The 19,148-nt window shown below is 49.0% G+C and overlaps 1 protein-coding gene across 4 annotated transcripts in view; it reads right to left on the bottom strand.

The window, feature by feature from the left end:
- Positions 1–792: 792 nt before the first annotated feature.
- LOC140408258 (uncharacterized) overlaps positions 793–19,148 on the bottom strand; it is a 62,325-nt gene continuing 43,969 nt past the window's right edge. For 2 of the 4 annotated variants that reach the window (XM_072495217.1, XM_072495218.1), the window contains exons 5-9: positions 16,869–16,970; positions 12,203–12,227; positions 10,604–10,665; positions 6,183–6,253; positions 793–1,863 (exon numbers count right to left, since the gene is read on the bottom strand). In XM_072495217.1, coding sequence (XP_072351318.1) covers positions 1,786–1,863; positions 6,183–6,253; positions 10,604–10,665; positions 12,203–12,227; positions 16,869–16,970 — 338 coding nt within the window. In that variant the 3' untranslated portion in view covers positions 793–1,785. Of the gene's footprint in view, positions 1,864–6,177; positions 6,254–10,603; positions 10,666–12,202; positions 12,228–16,868; positions 16,971–19,148 lie in introns of all 4 variants that reach the window. The other 2 variants (XM_072495219.1, XM_072495220.1) reach the window with 2 other exon arrangements.

Raw genomic sequence — 19,148 nt, 5'->3', positions numbered from 1 at the left:
GGCCAGATCGCCAGATCGCCCCGCGCCCCCCCCGGAGCCCGCCAGCGCCACCTTGTCCCGCCGGTAAGGTAGGTGGTTTAATTTACGCCGGCGGGACAGGCATTTTAGCGGCGGGACTTCAGCCCATCCGGGCCGGAGAATCGCAGGGAGGAGCCCGCCAACCGGCGCGGCGCGATTCCCGCCGCCGCCAAATATCCGGTGGTGGAGAATTCGGCAACCGGCGGGGGCGGGTTTCACGCCAGCCCCCAGCGATTCTCCGACCCGGCGGTGGGTCAGAGAATCTCGCCCATTGTGTGAAATTTCAAAGCAGGGTACCTGAGATCCATTCAAGCGAGAAGGGAGATGAAGTTAAACAATCCAGACATCTGGCTGTCTAGATGCCGTCAATCACGGCCTAGTAAAAACTCTTGTCAGGGGAGATGATGCTTCCACTTTTGGAAAGTCCAAAACTAGTATCCACAAATATAAGACAGTCATTAATAAATTGGACTGTGAGTGTGCGAAACCCACTCCCACAGGGAGTGGTGAGGTGAATAATGCAGACACATTTAAGGGTAAGATGGATAAACACATCAGGGAGGAAGGAATAGCAGGACGTGTTAATCGGGTGAATGGAGTGGGTAGGAAGGTTGTCTGGAGCAGAAAGGCTAGCATTAACCAATTGGGCTGAATGGCCGATGTTCGGGGCTGTACACTTGATGCCAGGAAGGTCAGAAAAATGAGTCCGCCCGCAATACAGCAGCGGAAACATTCGGCGTGTTTCCATAGAAATCTGGAAATAAATCGAGCTAATTGCTAACAGAATTATTTATGCTTTACTAATGAAATCATCCGAATGAGGATAAGACTTGTCACCTTACAGACAGAATTGTTGCCCGAAAAAAACAGACTGTTGCCCAATTAATTATCGATTGCCCTTCATTGCCCTCAATGAACAATCTGCTTCACAGAACGGCCCTCAAATTCTGTCAGTCATAATTGAGATCAGGGGCGGGATTCTGCGGGGCGGGCAACTCCAGCGGGACGGAGCGGCGTAAACCACCCTGGCATCGGGCCGCCCCAAAGGTACGGAATGCTCCGCAGCTTCAGGGGCTAGGCCCGCCCCGGAGTGGTTTACGCCGCACTGGCCTGCGGGGAAGGGGCTTGGCGCCACCGCCAACCGGCGCCGAAGGGCTTCCGCCGGCCGGCGCGAGATGGCGCATGTGTGGGAGCGCCAGCGTGTGTTGGCATCATCCCAACGCATGTGCAGGGGGGGTTCATCTCCGCGTCGGCCATCGCGGGGGAATAGCAGCCGACGCAGAGGAATACAGTGGCCCCACGGCACAGGCCCGCCCGCGGATCGGTGGGCCCCGATCGCGGGCCGGGTCACCGTGGGGGCAACTCCCGGGGCCAGATCCCCCCGCGCCCCCCGAGAACCCCGGAGGCCGCCCACGCCGCCAGGTCCCGCTGGTAAGGACCTACTCTAATTTACACCGGTGGGACCGGCAAAAAAAACGGGCGGCCACTCGGCCCATCACGGGCCGGAGAATCGCCGGTGGGGCCGCTGCCAGCGGCCGGCGCGGCGCGATTCCCACCCCCTCCAAATCTCCAGCGCCAGAGAATCCGGCAGCCGGCAGGGGCGGGATTCACGCCGCCCCCCGGCGATTCTCCGACCCGGGGTGGTTGGACAATCCCGCCCCTGGACACTCAACAATCTCACAATCAGTATTCAGTGGTGGGGATGTAAATCGATTTGCCCCTGCACCCCTTCACACAACGCAGAATCCCAATTCCAAATAAACATCCTTATGTGGCATTCTCTGCAATCGGGGGGTTGTCCTGCTCGATGGTCAGTTTAGAAATGGGCTTTGCTGAATGTGGATCCTGCAACAGAATTAAAAATGCATTAAAGACAGAAGATAAATATTAAATCGTAAATTAATTTCATCATAAATATCCAAACCTGAACGGCATCTGGCATTAAATTAGCTTAACTATTTATCAGCTTATCTGGCCTGGCCATGATAAAGTTCACTAAACCTTCCTCTCCTCGTCAAATCCTCCCAATACTGCATCCTCCTCCTGGAGAACGTGCTAAAATCAGCTTCCTTCCCCCACCAGCACTGCCCACCCCCTTCAACTCCTGTCAGCTGCCCTCTGTGGTCTGACCTCTGTTACATTTTCTCATCAGGAAAATAATAATAATCTTTATTGTCACAAGGAGGATAACATTGACACTGCAATGAAGTTACTAGTTGCCACATTCTGTCGCCTGTTTGGGTACACAGAGGGAGAATTCAGAATGTCCAAATTATCTAACAAGCACGTCTTTCGGGACTTGTGGGAGGAAACCGGAGCACCCTGTTGCTCAGAAGGGAAGGGGGAAGAGCAGCAGAGCATTAGTAATTGGGGACTCGATAGTCAGGGGCACAGATAGGAGATTTTGTGGGAGCGAAAGAGACTCATGTTTGGTATGTTGCCTCCCAGGTGCAAGGGTACGTGATGTCTCGGATCGTGTTTTCCGAGTCCTTAGGGGGAGGGGGAGCAGCCCCAAGTCGTGGTCCACATTGGCACTAACAACATAGGTAGGAAAGGGGACAAGGATGTCAGGCAGGCTTTCAGGGAGCTAGGATGGAAGCTCAGAACTAGAACAAACAGAGTTGTTATCTCTGGGTTGTTGCCCGTGCCACGTGATAGTGAGATGAGGAATAGGGAGAGAGAGCATTTAAACACGTGGCTACAGGGATGGTGCAGGCGGGAGGGATTCAGATTTCTGGATAACTGGGGCTCTTTCTGGGGAAGGTGGGACCTCTACAGACAGGATGGTCTACATCTGAACCTGAGGGGCACAAATATCCTGGGGGGGAGATTTGTTAGTGCTCTTTGGGGGGGTTTAAACTAATGCAGCAGGGGCATGGGAACCTGGATTGTAGTTTTAGGGTAAGGGAGAATGAGAGTATAGAGGTCAGGAGCACAGATTTGACGTCGCAGGAGGGGGCCAGTGTTCAGGTAGGTGGTTTGAAGTGTGTCTACTTCAATGCCAGGAGTATACGAAATAAGGTAGGGGAACTGGCAGCATGGGTTCGTACCTGGGACTTCGATGTTGTGGCCATTTCGGAGACATGGATAGAGCAGGGACAGGAATGGATGTTGCAGGTTCCGGGGTTTAGGTGTTTTAGTAAGCTCAGAGAAGGAGGCAAAAGAGGGGGAGGTGTGGCGCTGCTAGTCAAGAGCAGTATTACGGTGGCGGAGAGGATGCTAGATGGGGACTCATCTTCCGAGGTAGTATGGGCTGAGGTTAGAAACATGAAAGGAGAGGTCACCCTGTTGGGAGTTTTCTATAGGCCTCCAAATAGTTCTAGGGATGTAGAGGAAAGGATGGCGAGGATGATCCTGGATAAGAGCGAAAGTAACAGGGTAGTTATTATGGGAGACTTTAACTTTCCAAATATTGACTGGAAAAGACATAGTTCGAGTACATTAGATGGGTCGTTTTTTGTACAGTGTGTGCAGGAGGGTTTCCTGACACAATATGTTGACAGGCCAACAAGAGGCGAGGCCACGTTGGATTTGGTTTTGGGTAATGAACCAGGCCAGGTGTTGGATTTGGAGGTAGGAGAGCACTTTGGGGACAGTGACCACAATTCAGTGACGTTTACGTTAATGATGGAAAGGGATAAGTATACACCGCAGGGCAAGAGTTATAGCTGGGGGAAGGGTAATTATGATGCCATTAGACGTGACTTGGGGGGGATAAGGTGGAGAAGTAGGCTGCAAGTGTTGGGCACACTGGATAAGTGGAGCTTGTTCAAGGATCAGCTACTGCGTGTTCTTGATCAGTATGTACCGGTCAGGCAGGGAGGAAGGCGTCGAGCGAGGGAACCGTGGTTTACCAAAGAAGTGGAATCTCTTGTTAAGAGGAAGAAGGAGGCCTATGTGAAGATGAGGTGTGAAGTTTCAGTTGGTGCGATGGATAGTTACAAGGTAGCGAGGAAGGATCTAAAGAGAGAGCTAAGACGGGCAAGGAGGGGACATGAGAAGTATTTGGCAGGTAGGATCAAGGAAAACCCAAAAGCTTTTCATAGGTATGTCAGGAATAAGCGAATGACTAGGGAAAGAGTAGGACCAGTCAAGGACAGGGATGGGAAATTGTGTGTGGAGTCTGAAGAGATAGGCGAGATATTAAATGAATATCTTTCGTCAGTATTCACTCAGGAAAAAGATAATGTTGTGGAGGAGAATGCTGAGACCCAGGCTGATAGAATAGATGGCATTGAGGTACGTAGGGAAGAGGTGTTGGCAATTCTGGACAGGCTGAAAACAGATAAGTCCCCGGGTCCTGATGGGATTTATCCTAGGATTCTCTGGGAGGCCAGGGAAGAGATTGCTGGACCTTTGGCTTTGATTTTTATGTCATCATTGGCTACAGGAATAGTGCCAGAGGACTGGAGGATAGCAAATGTGGTCCCTTTGTTCAAAAAGGGGAGCAGAGACAACCCCAGCAACTATAGACCGGTGAGCCTCACGTCTGTAGTGGGTAAAGTCTTGGAGGGGATTATAAGAGACAAGATTTATAATCATCTAGATAGGAATAATATGATCAGGGATAGTCAGCATGGCTTTATGAAGGGTAGGTCATGCCTCACAAACCTTATCGAGTTCTTTGAGAAGGTGACTGAACAGGTAGACGAGGGTAGAGCAGTTGATGTGGTGTATATGGATTTCAGCAAAGCGTTTGATAAGGTTCCCCACAGTAGGCTATTGCAGAAAATACGGAGGCTGGGGATTGAGGGTGATTTAGAGATGTGGATCAGAAATTGGCTAGCTGAAAGAAGACAGAGGGTGGTGGTTGATGGGAAATGTTCAGAATGGAGTTCAGTTACAAGTGGAGTACCACAAGGATCTGTTCTGGGGCCGTTGCGGTTTGTCATTTTTATCAATGACCTAGAGGAAGGCGCAGAAGGGTGGGTGAGTAAATTTGCAGACGATACTAAAGTCGGTGGTGTTGTCGATAGTATGGAAGGATGTAGCAGGTTACAGAGGGATATAGATAAGCTGCAGAGCTGGGCTGAGAGGTGGCAAATGGAGTTTAATGTAGAGAAGTGTGAGGTGATTCACTTTGGAAGGAATAACAGGAATGCGGAATATTTGGCTAATGGTAAAGTTCTTGGAAGTGTGGATGAGCAGAGGGATCTAGGTGTCCATGTACATAGATCCCTGAAAGTTGCCACCCAGGTTGATAGGGTTGTGAAGAAGGCCTATGGAGTGTTGGCCTTTATTGGTAGAGGGATTGAGTTCCGGAGTCAGGAGGTCATGTTGCAGCTGTACAGAACTCTGGTACGGCCGCATTTGAAGTATTGCGTACAGTTCTGGTCACCGCATTATAGGAAGGACGTGGAGGCTTTGGAGCGGGTGCAGAGGAGATTTACCAGGAATTTGCCTGGTATGGAGGGAAAATCTTATGAGGAAAGACTGATGGACTTGAGGTTGTTTTCGTTGGAGAGAAGAAGGTTAAGAGGAGACTTAATAGAGGCATACAAAATGATCAGAGGGTTAGATAGGGTGGACAGTGAGAGCCTTCTCCCGCGGATGGAAATGGCTGGCACGAGGGGACATAGCTTTAAACTGAGGGGTAATAGATATAGGACAGAGGTCAGAGGTAGGTTCTTTACGCAAAGAGTAGTGAGGCCGTGGAATGCCCTACCTGCTACAGTAGTGAACTAGCCAACATTGAGGGCATTTAAAAGTTTATTGGATAAACATATGGATGATAATGGCATAGTGTAGGTTAGATGGCTTTTGTTTCGGTGCAACATCGTGGGCCGAAGGGCCTGTACTGCGCTGTATCGTTCTATGTTCTATGTTCACCCGGAGGAAACGCACGCGCACACGGGGAGAATGTGCAGACTCCGCACAGACAGTCACCCAAGCCGGGAATTGAACCTGGGACCCTGGCGCTGTGACGCAACAGTGCTAACCACTGTGCTACCATGCTGCTTCAACTGATTCCCTCACGCTCACCCACACCCCCAGGTGAACCCCACACCCCACCCCCACCCCTTCATTCCAGCCTTGATCCCCAAGGGATATTAACCCGTTAACAGCAGTTTATGGGGGGATAGATAACTTAGTGTATGATTCCTTATTGTAAGCCTTTTATAACATCCCCTTGATAAATGCAATAAACAGGACATCCACCGTACATACTGAGCCTGAGATAGATCCTCAACCTTTCCATTTTCCACAGCATCATTCTTCCCATAAGACACTTCACCTGCAATTTGTCAGAAAACATCCAAAATAACAACATTAGACGGTGACACATTAAGGACTATTTTTTGATGTTGTCAAAGAACAAAGAACATTACTCAACAGGAAGAGGCCCTTCGGCCAGCCAAGCCTGTGCTGATCCACATTCCTTATTTAGTCCTATTACGTATTGCCCAAATGATCGTATCTCTCCATTCCCCACCCATTCTTTTGTCAATCAAGATACATCTTAACGCTGCTATCATGCCTGCTTCCACCACCTCCACTGGCAACGCATTCCAGGCACCCAACACCCTCTGAGTGAAAAACATTCCCGCACATCTGCCCCAAACTTTCCCCCTCTCACCTTGAACCTGTATCCCTTTGTATTTGGGGCTTCCACCCTGGGATAAAGCATCTGACTGTCTATACCCTGTCTATACCTCTCATAATTTTGTAGAGTAAGAGAACTGGGTGACAGCCTTGGTTAATACACTGTCCTTTGACCTCTGCGACCTTTATTTATTCTTTAATGGGGTGTGAGTGTCGCTGATGATATGTTGCCCATCCCGAACTGTCCCTTGACCGGAAGGCTTGGGCGGAATGGCTTGGACGGAATGGCTTGGACAGAGTGGCTTGCGAGGGAAGTTAAGAGTCAGTCACACTGCTGTGGGAGTCACGTGTAGGTCAGACCAGATAAAGATGGCAGATTTCCTTCCCGAAAGAACATAGCGAACCAGATGAATTTTTTTATGACAATTGATAAAAATCTCAAAATCCAGAATTATTAATTGATTGAATTAATTCCACCAGCTGCTATTGGGGGATTTGAACCTGTGCCCCCAGAGCATTGTGGGGGCTTCTGGATTACTAGACATTATGACCACACCACTGCTGTCCCTTTAACCAACCCACAGCAATAGGAATGATACTCTCCACTCCCCAACTGTCATGATAGGGAGATATTAGGAATTTGGGTCCAGAAATGGGGTCCAAGATGTAGCAGGTAATTTAAGGGTTAAACAGACTAAAGGAAAAGACTGCTCGCAGCAGAGTAAGAGGGAGACGTTCACAGCCTGAGTCACCTTGTCCCATTCAGACCTAACCTCGTTAGTGGGATTACACAGGATGTCCCGGCTCAGGAACGATGATCCACTCAAGATCCATTGTCATTCGGGACAGCCTTGATTTACCAAGCCATTAGCCAATCACAGAGTCTGATTACCAATTTGTCTGTCAGTGGAAGGTTAGTTGCATACAAATAGCATAGCTCTGTTCTCTGTATAGACATGAGTGGGCAATCATCGAAGATAACGATAATAGATTCAAGTCTGGCCACCTCAGGGAAGAACCTTTGTTTTAGGAGCTGGGTGGAGCTTGGAGAGCGAGAGAGGAAATACTGTTTTGAATAGTTACAGGCAGAAGGCTGTGGAAACAGACCAGAAAGGTCATGAAAGCTCTCACCGAGGCAGGCTTTGAAAAAGGATTCTGAACCAATGTTCTTACCAGAAGAAAAACAGCTTTGTAAATGCAAGTATTTGCATTTACAGCAGTAAATTGAAGGGGTGTAGGTTAGGTTGATCTTAGATTAGGATAAGTGGTTGGCACAACATCGTGAGCCGAAGGGCCTGTACTGTGCTGTACTGTTCTATGTTCTATATTACCTTTGTCTGTCTCTGATAGTGGAACAAGAGCTGAATGCCCCGGAACAGTGTTGTTTAATGGGAACTTGTGTGTTAAGGTTCCGAAACTGCATGTAATCTCTTAATGTTAGAGCTGAAGTAAAAGTTTAAATATTGTTTTCTATTCTTTCATTTTAATAAATTTTAAAAAATAATAACTAAGCCTTATTTCTGATATTATCACTCCCGGATTGAATCAATCTTCCCGCACCGCATTAAAAACTTCAAAACGTTACGTGCCTGGTTCAGTATCTTAGCCACTGTTGAGGGCTGGCCAGGTGTCCGTAACACCCATTATGAAATTAGGTTGGAAATGAAAGTGTCTCCATATGAGAAAAAGTGGCTTCAGTTTGTGATAAAGTGGAACACTCACTCGCAGAGACTTTAAGAGCGGCAGTGCAAGAAATATATCTGTCAAACTGGTGCAACTGGAGTTAGTTTAATGAATGACCTCTCTGGGGTCTCTCTGCCCTGCTGCAGTTGATCCGGGAATTCTCATTCAGCCATGGGAGATCCAGTCATTACTGGGAAATCTCACAATGTGGTGGAGGCAGCAGGAAAATTAAAAACAAGAAAGTCAGACTTCTACTTGGTGGTGACTCTGTAAACTAAACTGGTAATGAAAGTAAATTAGTGCTGTGCTAAATCAGCTCTTAGGTTCCTCATGTGCGTTAGAATTTGAGTTAAGTCTGCCCCATCCATTTAAAAACATTGGACACTACCTGGGCTGGAGTGAATGGGTCAGGGCTGACGACAGAGTCTGGCCACCATTGTCCTGCAATAGGGTCACAGGGCGTAAACCTAAGTGAAAAAGTCCACTTCACATAGGAAAACTGAAGCCAGCAGAGAAAATGTCCTCCCCATTAGCTTTGGCCAGGTTTGAACCCAGAGATAAAAGCACAGTGGAGTAAATGTTGGCCTTCAGCACACAGTTAGCAAACGGGCAGCTCGACCACAGTAATATATCCCATCTGCTTTTCAATCTATCAACATTAGTCCAGAATATAAAGCTAGTCCCAGTAATGTAGACCATGAAAATATCATCGATTGTTGTAAAAACCCATCTGGTTCATTAATGTCCTTTAGGGAAAGAAATCTGCCGTCCTTACCCAGTCTGGCTCCATGTGACTCCAGGCCCACAGCAATGTGGTCCACTCTTCAACTGCCCTCAGAAATGGGCAAGACACTCAGTTCAGGGGCAATTAAGGATGGGCAATAAATACTGGCCCAGCCCAGCGAAGCCCACATCCCCCGAAAGAATATACTTTAAAAATAATAATCTCAGGCATCTTGGGAAGTGTCTTTCATGTGTAGATTATCCCTCTGCGAAATTACAATCCATGTGGTAAAAGAGAATTAGATAATAATTGAAGGGGAAACATTTTAAGCTCTTTGAAGACAAGGATTGATTGATTCACTCTGTCAAAGAGCCAGGACAGGTATACTGGGCCAAATGGCCTGTTGCGCACAGTGTCATTCTAAGATTCTAATATCTAATCAATTACAATATTATGGGTGCAATTTAACAGCCTCGTTCAGCCCGACTTGGAGTCGGGACGAGGCGGGGGAATCTCGTGAGATGCCTCTCGCAAGATTTGCGACCCTCGAAATGCCTCGCCAGAGTTAACGAAATCTCGCGAGACGTCGAAATCTGGATCTCGCCCTCACTGGGCTGGCAGTTTCAGGGTGCCGAGGTGCCGGGTTGGCACTGCCAGGGATCGGGTCTAACAAGCGGAGGCCTAACAAATGGAGGGGGGGAATTAATGGGTGTTCCCCAGGGCCTCCCTGAGGTTGTGGGGGGGGGGGGGGTGGAACGATCAGGGCAGCCAGACAATATGGCGCCCCGGTAGACGAGGGGCCTTTCCGGCTGGGTTCGCCAGCAGGAAGTGACTCAAGTGCGACCTTGGCGGAGAGAAACTCGCCGAGGCCCAAACAAACAGCAAAGTGCCGCTGAATAGCCGTGTGTTTCTTGGCGCTGCAGCCTCAGAGGAATACCCAGCCCAACACGCCCAAACCTGGACATAGATTTTGTTTCCTTGAATCGCGCCCTTTGTCTCCAATCCTTATTTCTTTCCCAAGCTGTAATTATTTTTGGTTTTGTTCTGAAGTCTCCTCAACGATGCTCAGTGAACTCAGGGATGTAGCTGGTGGGATGAGGGAAACATCTGGGAGGACCTCTCATGCTTTCAGTACATTTACTCTGCTGATTACCAGTCATTATACAAAGATGTGCAGGTTTGGTGGATTGGCCATGACCAATGTATTACGGGGATAAGGTGGGTGAATGGACCTAGGTAGGCTGTTCTTTTGCAGGGTCGGTCCAAACTCGATGGGCCAAATGGCCTCCTTCTGCACTGTAGGGATTCCATGGATAAAAAACGCTGGTCTGTTTGATGTAGCACTCACTTGGTTGACATCGACACAGCTTCTCCCACTTTCTCTGCTAAAGAACGGGACTTTAATCATCAATAGGTTCCGATTCAAAGTACAAAAGGAATTGATAAACTGCAAAAACCACATCTGGATGCTACCAAGCTCTGTGCTGGTTTCCAGAGGTGACCCACAACAGTTGCCCTAATCCAATGGAGTTAAGCATTCCCACACAAACTCCAATCTCACTTTGAATTTGGCTGTTCAGAATTGTTGCATTTTGAATGATTCAGACGATAAATGTTTTCAGGAACCGTTCATACCAGCATCTGTATCGGTTGTCCTTATAGAGATGAGAGTCACTTGGTCTTTATCTGTAATTGCTCTGCATAGATTTTGTGGAAAAGAGAATCACAATTAAGAGGTAATCTCTTAATTACAATATCCAAAAACTACATCTTAACATGGCAGAATGAGTCAGTATGTCCCACTGTTTTCATTGCAAGTTTAATTACCCCCAACAATGGTAATCCTCTCTTTCATGAGGTTTGGGCATAACCAGAAGTTATTGTCCATCCCTAATTGCCCTGGAACTGAGTGGCTTGCTAGACCTTTTCAGAGGGAAGTTCAGAGTCAACCACATTGCTGTGGGACTGGAGTGATATGTAGGACAGACTGGGGAAGGACGGCAGATTTCCTCCCCTGAAGGACATTAGTGAATCAGTGGGTTTTTACATGATGGAGTTGAGTAGTATTACAGGTATTTATTCCTTTAAAAGAGATTTTAATAATTGCTGAGTTTTTAATGTTTGTGACACAGTGATTCTGCTGCATGGTGATCATGGCAGCTTCACCCTGCACTCAATCAGGAAGAATCGCGGGTCACTGTTACAGTATTGTTATAATTTGCGGGATCACATTGCATCGCCTCTTTAGATTCTTCAAATAAACAAACAACAGGAGCGAAATTCTCCGGAAACGGCGCGATGTCCGCCGACTGGCGCCCAAAAGGGCGCCAATCAGACGGGCATCGCGCCGCCCCAAAGGTGCGGAATGCTCCGCATCTTTGGGGGCCGAGCCCCAACATTGAGGGGCTAGGCCAACGCCGGAGGAATTTCCGCCCCGCCAGCTGGCGGAAATGGCCTTTGGTGCCCCGCCAGCTGGCGCGGAAATGACATCTTCGGGCGGCGCATGCGCGGGAGCGTCAGCGGCCGCTGACGGCATTCCCGCGCATGCGCAGTGGAGGGAGTCTCTTCCACCTCCGCCATGGTGGAGACCGTGGCGGAGGCGGAAGGGAAAGAGTGCCCCCACGGCACAGGCTCGCTCGCGGATCGGTGGGCCCCGATCGCGGGCCAGGCCACCATGGGGGCACCCCCCCGGGGTCAGATCGCCCTGCGCCCCCCCCAGGACCCCGGAGCCCACCCACGCCGCCTTGTCCCGCCGGTAAGGTAGGTGATTTAATTTACGCCGGCGGGACAGGCAATTTATCGTCGGGACTTCAGCCAATCCGGGCCGGAGAATCGAGCCGGGGGGCCCGCCAAACGGAATCCTGCCCCCGCCGGTTGCCGAAGTCTCCGGCACCAGATATTCGGCGGGGGCGGGATTCACGCCAGCCCCCGGCGATTCTCCGACCCGGCGGAGGGTCGGAGAATGTCGCCCCTGGAGTCTATTTTGGAAATGAATAACAGGACTCTGTATAAGGTTTTGGCTGTCAACAGCTGAATATATATTTGATGGACTCCTCACTTCTGACTTATCAGTTTATATTTTAAAAGTCACCGTAGTCCCAGGGGATATACAAATATCAATTTGTAACCAGTTGCTCACAAACAAGCGGCGCAGTGAGAGTGTGAAGCATGTCTACATTTATCTACATTTATCCTGTCTGCATAGATTCAGTTCTTTTAATAAATTATACTCACTGGTCTGACGTGCTGTTTTTCGCCTCTGTTCAAAGAACAGAAATAAAATGCTTGAATTGTGGAAATGATAAACAAAGCTGATCTTTTTCTCAGTAAACTTTCTGCAACACATTTCCCATTTAGACCCAGCCAAGCTCCTAACAAAACAGAACATAAGAACTAGGAGCAGGAGTAGGCCATCTGGCCCCTCGAGCCTGCTCCACCATTCAATGAGATCATGGTTGATCTTTTGTGGACTCAGCTCCACTTTCCGGCCCGAACACCATAACCCTTAATCCCTTTATTCTTCAAAAAACTATCTATCTTTATCTTGAAAACATTTAATGAAGGAGCCTCAACTGCTTCACTGGGCAAGGAATTCCATAGATTCACAACCCTTTGGGTGAAGAAGTTCCTCCTAAACTCAGTCCTAAATCTACTTCCCCTTATTTTGAGGCTATGCCCCCTAGTTCTGCTTTCACCCGCCAGTGGAAACAACTTCCCCGCATCTATCCTATCTATTCCCTTCATAATTTTATATATTTCTAAATTCCAACGAGTACAGTCCCCAACCTCTCTTCGTAATCCAACCCCCTTAACGCTGGGATTAATCTAGTGAATTTCCTCTGCATACCCTCCAGTGCCAGTATGTCTTTCTCAGGTAAGGAGACCAAAACTGAACACAATACTCCAGGTGTGGCCTCACTAACACCTTATACAGTTGCAGCATAACCTCCCTAGTGTTAAACTCCATCCCTCTAGCAATGAAGGACAAAACTCCATTTGCCTTCTTAATCACCTGTTGCACCTGTAAACCAACTTTTTGCGACTCATGCACTAGCACACCCAGGTCTCTCTGCACAGCAGCATGTTTTAATATTTTATCATTAAAATAATAATCCCTTTTGCTGTTATGAAATGAATGAAATGAAAATCGCTTATTGTCACAAGTAGGCTTCAAATGAAGTTACTGTGAAAAGCCCCTAGTCACCACATTCCGGCGCCTGTTCGGGGAGGCTGGTACGGGAATTGAACCGTGCGGCTGGCCTGCCTTGGTCTGCTTTAAAAGCCAGTGATTTAGCCCTGTGCTAAACCAGCCCCTGATTATTCCTACCAAAATGGATAACCTCACATTTGTCAACATTGTATTCTATCTGCCAGACCCTAGCCCATTCACTTAAACTATCCAAATTAACCTGTGGTAATCGGGTCTTGATGGTGCTGCAGGGTCGAATGGGGGTGGGAGGTATACAATTAGGCACAATGCCTACCTCTCCCACACCCTCACCCACTGCTATTATATGCAGGGTGGTGTAAGTGTTAGACAGCACATCCACCCATGGGCAAAATGAGTCTTGCTAATGGCCAATTAATTGCCACGTGAGAGCCTCATCCTAACCCTCCTGTGGGGGTGGAGGACAGAGTCAAGTGTGAAGCCCAGAAGGCTTATGGCAGGCCAGGCCGGGAGGGGGGTGGAGGCTGGGTGCAGTCCCAGCAGTGGCCACCACTCCTAGTGGTGCTGCTGGCACCAACGTTGTGGCTATTTGTTTGGCTGCAGCAATCCCCTCCTGGCCTGGTACCTGGCAGTGCCCCTGTCAGCCTAGCAGTGCCAGGGTGGTACTACCAGGGTACCTAGGTGACACTGCCAGGGTGCCAGGCTGGCAGTGCTAGGGTGCCTGGGTGCCAGAGTGTGTGCCAGGGTGCCACCCTGCCCTGTACCCCAACCACCCAGTAGTCTCTAATGGCTGGGAGACCCCCTCAGATGCCGTTACGACTGGTCCACATTTATGGAAACGAGTCCTAAATGGCACCCTGGCGAGGTATCCCAGGAGCGGGCGTTAGGTTACGGGCTCCGGGGGAATCCTGCAAACATTTATTTAAATTAGCCTACTGAACATTTAACTATGCAGATCTGAATCACGTCCAGTGAGGTGAGATCACGATCGGGACATCTCATTGAATCCCGTGAGGCATTTCAAGCATTGCAGATCTTGTGAGTTGCCTCTTGCGAGATTCAACAACCTCGTCCCAACACCACGTTGGGCATGACAAGGCTGCTGAATCACACCCGTACTCTCTCAAGAGGAGAAGGACGAAGGAGAGATATGTTTGGGATTCCAGGTTTTCAGGGATGTATGGAAACTTAACTAGATCCAGCAAAGATATTTTGTTGGCAACAGAATTCTAAGTCTCAGGTGCACAGAATGTTTAAGGCACCTGGAGAGATGTAGCAATGGAGAACCTCCACCTCATTCACTCTGTCACCAGTCCTGCCAACGGTAACTACCCGGGCCCACGCAAGAGCAGAATACGGGCAGGTTTGCATTTACATATCGCCTTTCATGATCCCTGGACTGACTGAAGCACCTTCCAAACAATGAAGTTCTTCTTGAAGTGAAGTCTTTGTTATAATGTGAGGAAACCGGGCAGCTCAATTTCACACAGCAAGATCCCACACACAGTAAGGTGATAATGACTGGATAATCTGTGTCTGTGATGTTGATCTCCTGTGAAGTGACGCCATGGGAGCCTTTACATTCAAGTGACGTAGAAACGGAACCAACAGATTGCCCCGAAAATGACAGAGGAGTAAAAGGTGAGGGAGGAATCCCAATCTCTGGATGGGAGTAGGGAGGGGTAAATCCAGTGCAATGTGGAAGGACTGTTTCCGACACAAGAGAGGATTCAGCGACTCTTACTACAGAACTGGAGAAGGAAAGTGCCTGGGAACTTGAGTGCGTGGGATCGATGGAAACCTGACCTTCTCCTCTCTTTACCATGAATGGCCATCACAGAAACAGGCAGCACAGTAGGAGGCCTTTCAGCCTGTCGTGTTTGTGCCAGGTCATGGACCATTTACTGAAGCCTTGCAAATTTCCCCTCTTCAGACGCACTGACCCGATGAGTAACCAGGTGCTAATAACCAGCAACTATTTTGGCGATGATCTTTGCGTCCTCACTCTCCACTGGGGTTGTACTGGATGATTGGAGGGAGGCGAATGTTGTTCCCCTGTTCAAGAAAGGGAATAGGGAAATCCCTGGGAATTACAGACCCATCAGTCTTACGTCTGTGAGCAGCAAAATATTGGAAAGGATTCTGAGAGATAGGATTTATGATTATTTAGAGAAACATAGTTTGATTAAAGAGAGTCAGTATGGCTTTGTGAGGGGCAGGTCATGCCTCACAAGCCTCAGTGAATTCTTTGAGGATGTGACGAGACACATTGATGAAGGTTGGGCAGTGGATGTGGTGTATATGGATTTCAGCAAGACATTTGATAAGGTTACCCATGGTAGGCTCATTCAGAAAGTTAGGGGGCATGGGATACAGGGAAATTTGGCTGCCTGGATACAGAATTGACTGGCCGAAAGAAGACAGCGAGTGGTAGTGGATGGACAGTATTCCGCCTGGAGGTCAGTGACCAGTGGTGTCCCAGATCTGTTCTGGGACCTCTGCTCTTTGTGGTTTTTATAAATGACTTGGATGAGGAAGTGGAAGGGTGGGTTAGTAAGTTTGCCGATGACACGAAGGTTGGGGGAGTTGTAGATAGTGTTGAGGGTTGTTGCTGGTTACAGCAGGACATTGACAGGATGCAGAGCTGGGCTGAGAAGTGGCAGATGGAGTTCAACCTTGATAAATGTGAAGTGATTACATTTAGAAGGTTGAATTTGAATGCTGAATACAGGGTTAAAGGCAGGATTCTTGGAAGTGTGGAGGAACAGAGGGATCTTGGAATTCACATACATAGATCCCTCAAAGTTGCCACCCAGGTTGATAGGGTTGTTAAGAAGGCGTATGGTGTGTTGGCTTTCATTAACAGGGGGATTGAGTTTAAGAGCCGCGAGGTTTTGCTGCAGCTTTATAAAACTCTAGTTAGACCACACTTGGAATATTGTGTCCAGTTCTGGTCGCCTCATTATAGGAAGGATGTGGATGCTTTGGAGAGGGTACAGAGGAGATCTCCAGGATGCTGCCTGGACTGGAGGGCATGTCTTGTGAAGAAAGGTTGAGGGAGCGAAGGCTTTTCTCATTGGAGCGAAGAAGGCAGAGAGGTGACTTGATAGAGGTGTACAAGGTGATGAGAGGCATGGATAGAGTGGATAGCCAGAGACTTTTCCCCAGGGCGGAAATGGTTGTCACAAGGGGACATCATTTTAAGGTGATTGGAGGAAGGTATAGGGGAGATGTCAGAGGTTCTTTACACAGAGAGTGGTGGGTGTGTGGAATGCACTGCCAGCAGAGGTGGTGGAGTCAGAGTCATTCGGGACATTTAAGCGACTCTTGGACAGGCACATGGACAGCAGTAAATTGAAGGGGTGTAGGTTAGGTTGATCTTAGATTAGGATAAATGGTCGGCACAACATCGTGGGCTGAAGGGCCTGTACTGTGCTGGACTGTTCTATGTTCTGATGTGGTGATTCACCTGAGGAAGGAGCAGCGCTCCGAAAGCTAGTGTTTGAAACAAACCTGTTGGATTTTAACCTGGTGTTGTAAGACTTCTTACTGTTCTATGTTCTATCTATGTTCTATCTGATGAAGATGCATCAAAGAAAGGCAAGAGGTGGAAACCCCACAGCGTTGGGTAAGGGCGGAACCTACAACCAATGAGGGGGATGTGAGAGAATTTTGCTATTTCAATATTCCTTGTTTTTGAACAGACAGTGAAAAAGGAATTTTTACTGTTACCTCGCTTTTGCTTCCGATAATTTCTGCATTTGAATCTGAGAACAATGAGAGTGATGAGAACCATCATTGCGATGGCAAGCAGCAGGACCAACACAAGGTTTTCTAAAGGAATAGAAATTTGTAACAATGGTTAGAGGAAACCAACTAACAAACAGCAATCAACAGCTCGGAGTGAAGGTAGCATCCTTGCCATGAATCCTTGGTGCATTGCCATACACCTCCCTTTAACTATAGAAATTAAAACACTGGGAAACACCAAAAACAGCTGGGGGTTTTAAGTCAAGTGAATGATCAGGGGCGAGAATCTCCGACCCCCCGCCGGGTCGGAGAATCGCCAGGGGCTGGCGTGAATCCCGCCCCCGCCGGTTGCCAAAGTCTCCCGCACCTGAGATTCGGCGCGGGCGGGAATCGCGCCGCGCCGGTTGAAGGGCCCCCCCGCTCGATTCTCTGGCCCGGATGGGCTGAAGTCCCGCCGCTAAAATGCCTGTCCCGCTGGTGTAGATGAAACCACCTACCATACCGGCGGGACAAGGCGGCGCGGGCGGGCTCCGGGGTCCTGGGGGGGGGGGGGGGTGCGGGGCGATCGGGCCCACCGATCCGCGGGCGGGCCTGTGCCGTGGGGGCACTCTTTCCCTTCCGCCTTCGCCACGGTCTCCACCATGGCGGAGGCGGAAGAGACTTCCTCCACTGCGCATGCGTGGGAAGCTGTCAGCGGCCGCACACGCTCCTGCGCATGCGCCGCCCGGCGGGGGGTCGGAGAATCTCGCCCCAGATGTATGTCAATAGAGCAGCCTACATTCACCTCAGAAAAAGTAGCTTTAAGTGTCCCCCACATCCCTCACCCTGAGGATCAGAGCCTCAGGAGTTAGATCAAAAACAGAGACTAATCAAGCTTGTATTCTCTGCAATATCGAAGGTTAAGGGGTGATTTGATTGAATTTTTTCTAGGATTTTGAATGGAATTGATAGAGTAGACGGAGAGAAACTTTCTCTGTGGGTGGCGGGCAGAGGACACGGGGAGGTGAGCTGATGGTCAGAACCAGGCCATTCAGTGGAGGAGTTCGGAAACACAAAGGGGGTTGGAAGTGGAGAGCTCGCTCCCAAACTAGGTTCCACCTCAATTAACCATTTGAAAGCTGTGATCAGTCAAGTTTTGCTTTAAAGGTTATTCAGGGGGTACGGAGCCAGGATGGATAGAAACATAGAAATATAGAAAATAGGAGCAGGAGGCGGCCATTCGGCCCTTCAAGCCTGCTCCGCCATTCATTACGATCATGGCCGATCATCCAACTCAATAGCCTAATCCTGCTTTCCCCCCATTTCCTTTGATCCCCTTCGCCTTCAGTGCTATATTTAACTTTTTAAAAAACGTATGTGTTTTGGCCTCAACTACTTCCTGTGGGAGTGAATTCCACAGGTTCACCACTCTTTGGGTGAAGCAATTTCTCCTCATCCCTTCCCTAAATGGTCTACTCTGTATCCTCATTCTGTGCCCCCTGGCTCTGGACACCCCCACTATCGGGAACATCCTTCCTGCATCTACCCTGTCTAGTCCTTTACACAGAGGGTAGTGGGTGCCTGGAACTTGCTGCCGGAGGAGGTGGTGGAAGCAGGGACGATAGTGACGTTTAAGGGGCATCTTGACAAATACATGAATAGGATGGGAATAGAGGGATACGGACCCAGGAAGTGTAGAAGATTGTAGTTTAGTCGAGCAGCATGGTCGGCAAGGGCTTGGAGGGCCGAAGGGCCTGTTCCTGTGCTGTACATTTCTTTGTTCTTTGTTCTTTGTCCTGTTAGAATTTTATCGGTTTCTATGAGATCCCCCCTCATTCTTCTGAACTCCAGCGAATACAATCCTAACCGATTCAATCTCTCCTCGTACGTCTGTCCTGCCATCCCAGGAATCAGCCTGGTAAACCTTTGCTGCTCTCCCTCCAGAGAAAGAACATCCTTCCTCAGATAAAGAAACCAAAACTGCCCACAATACTCCAGGTGTGGCATCACCAAGTGTCGTGGAAATTATAATAAAGACAAATTCTTCGAGGTTCTATTTAAGGAAATTTACTTACACAAATATATTTGTGGAGAGAGAGTGTTCCGGCTGCATAGCCAGTGCACCGCACTCTGAGATTCGATTGAAGGAAGCATGGGCGTCATTCTCTGACCCCCCGCCGGGTTGGAGAATCGCCGGGGGCTGGCGTGAATCCCGCCCCCGCCGGTTGCCGAAGTCTCCGGCACCGGAGATTCGGCGGGGGCGGGAATCGCGCCGCGCCGGTT

Source organism: Scyliorhinus torazame, chromosome 3 (genome assembly GCF_047496885.1).
Source record: "Scyliorhinus torazame isolate Kashiwa2021f chromosome 3, sScyTor2.1, whole genome shotgun sequence".
NCBI classification, from domain to species: domain Eukaryota; kingdom Metazoa; phylum Chordata; class Chondrichthyes; order Carcharhiniformes; family Scyliorhinidae; genus Scyliorhinus; species Scyliorhinus torazame.
The sequence above is the reverse complement of the archived record's forward strand: the minus strand, read 5'-3'. Positions and strand labels throughout refer to the sequence as shown.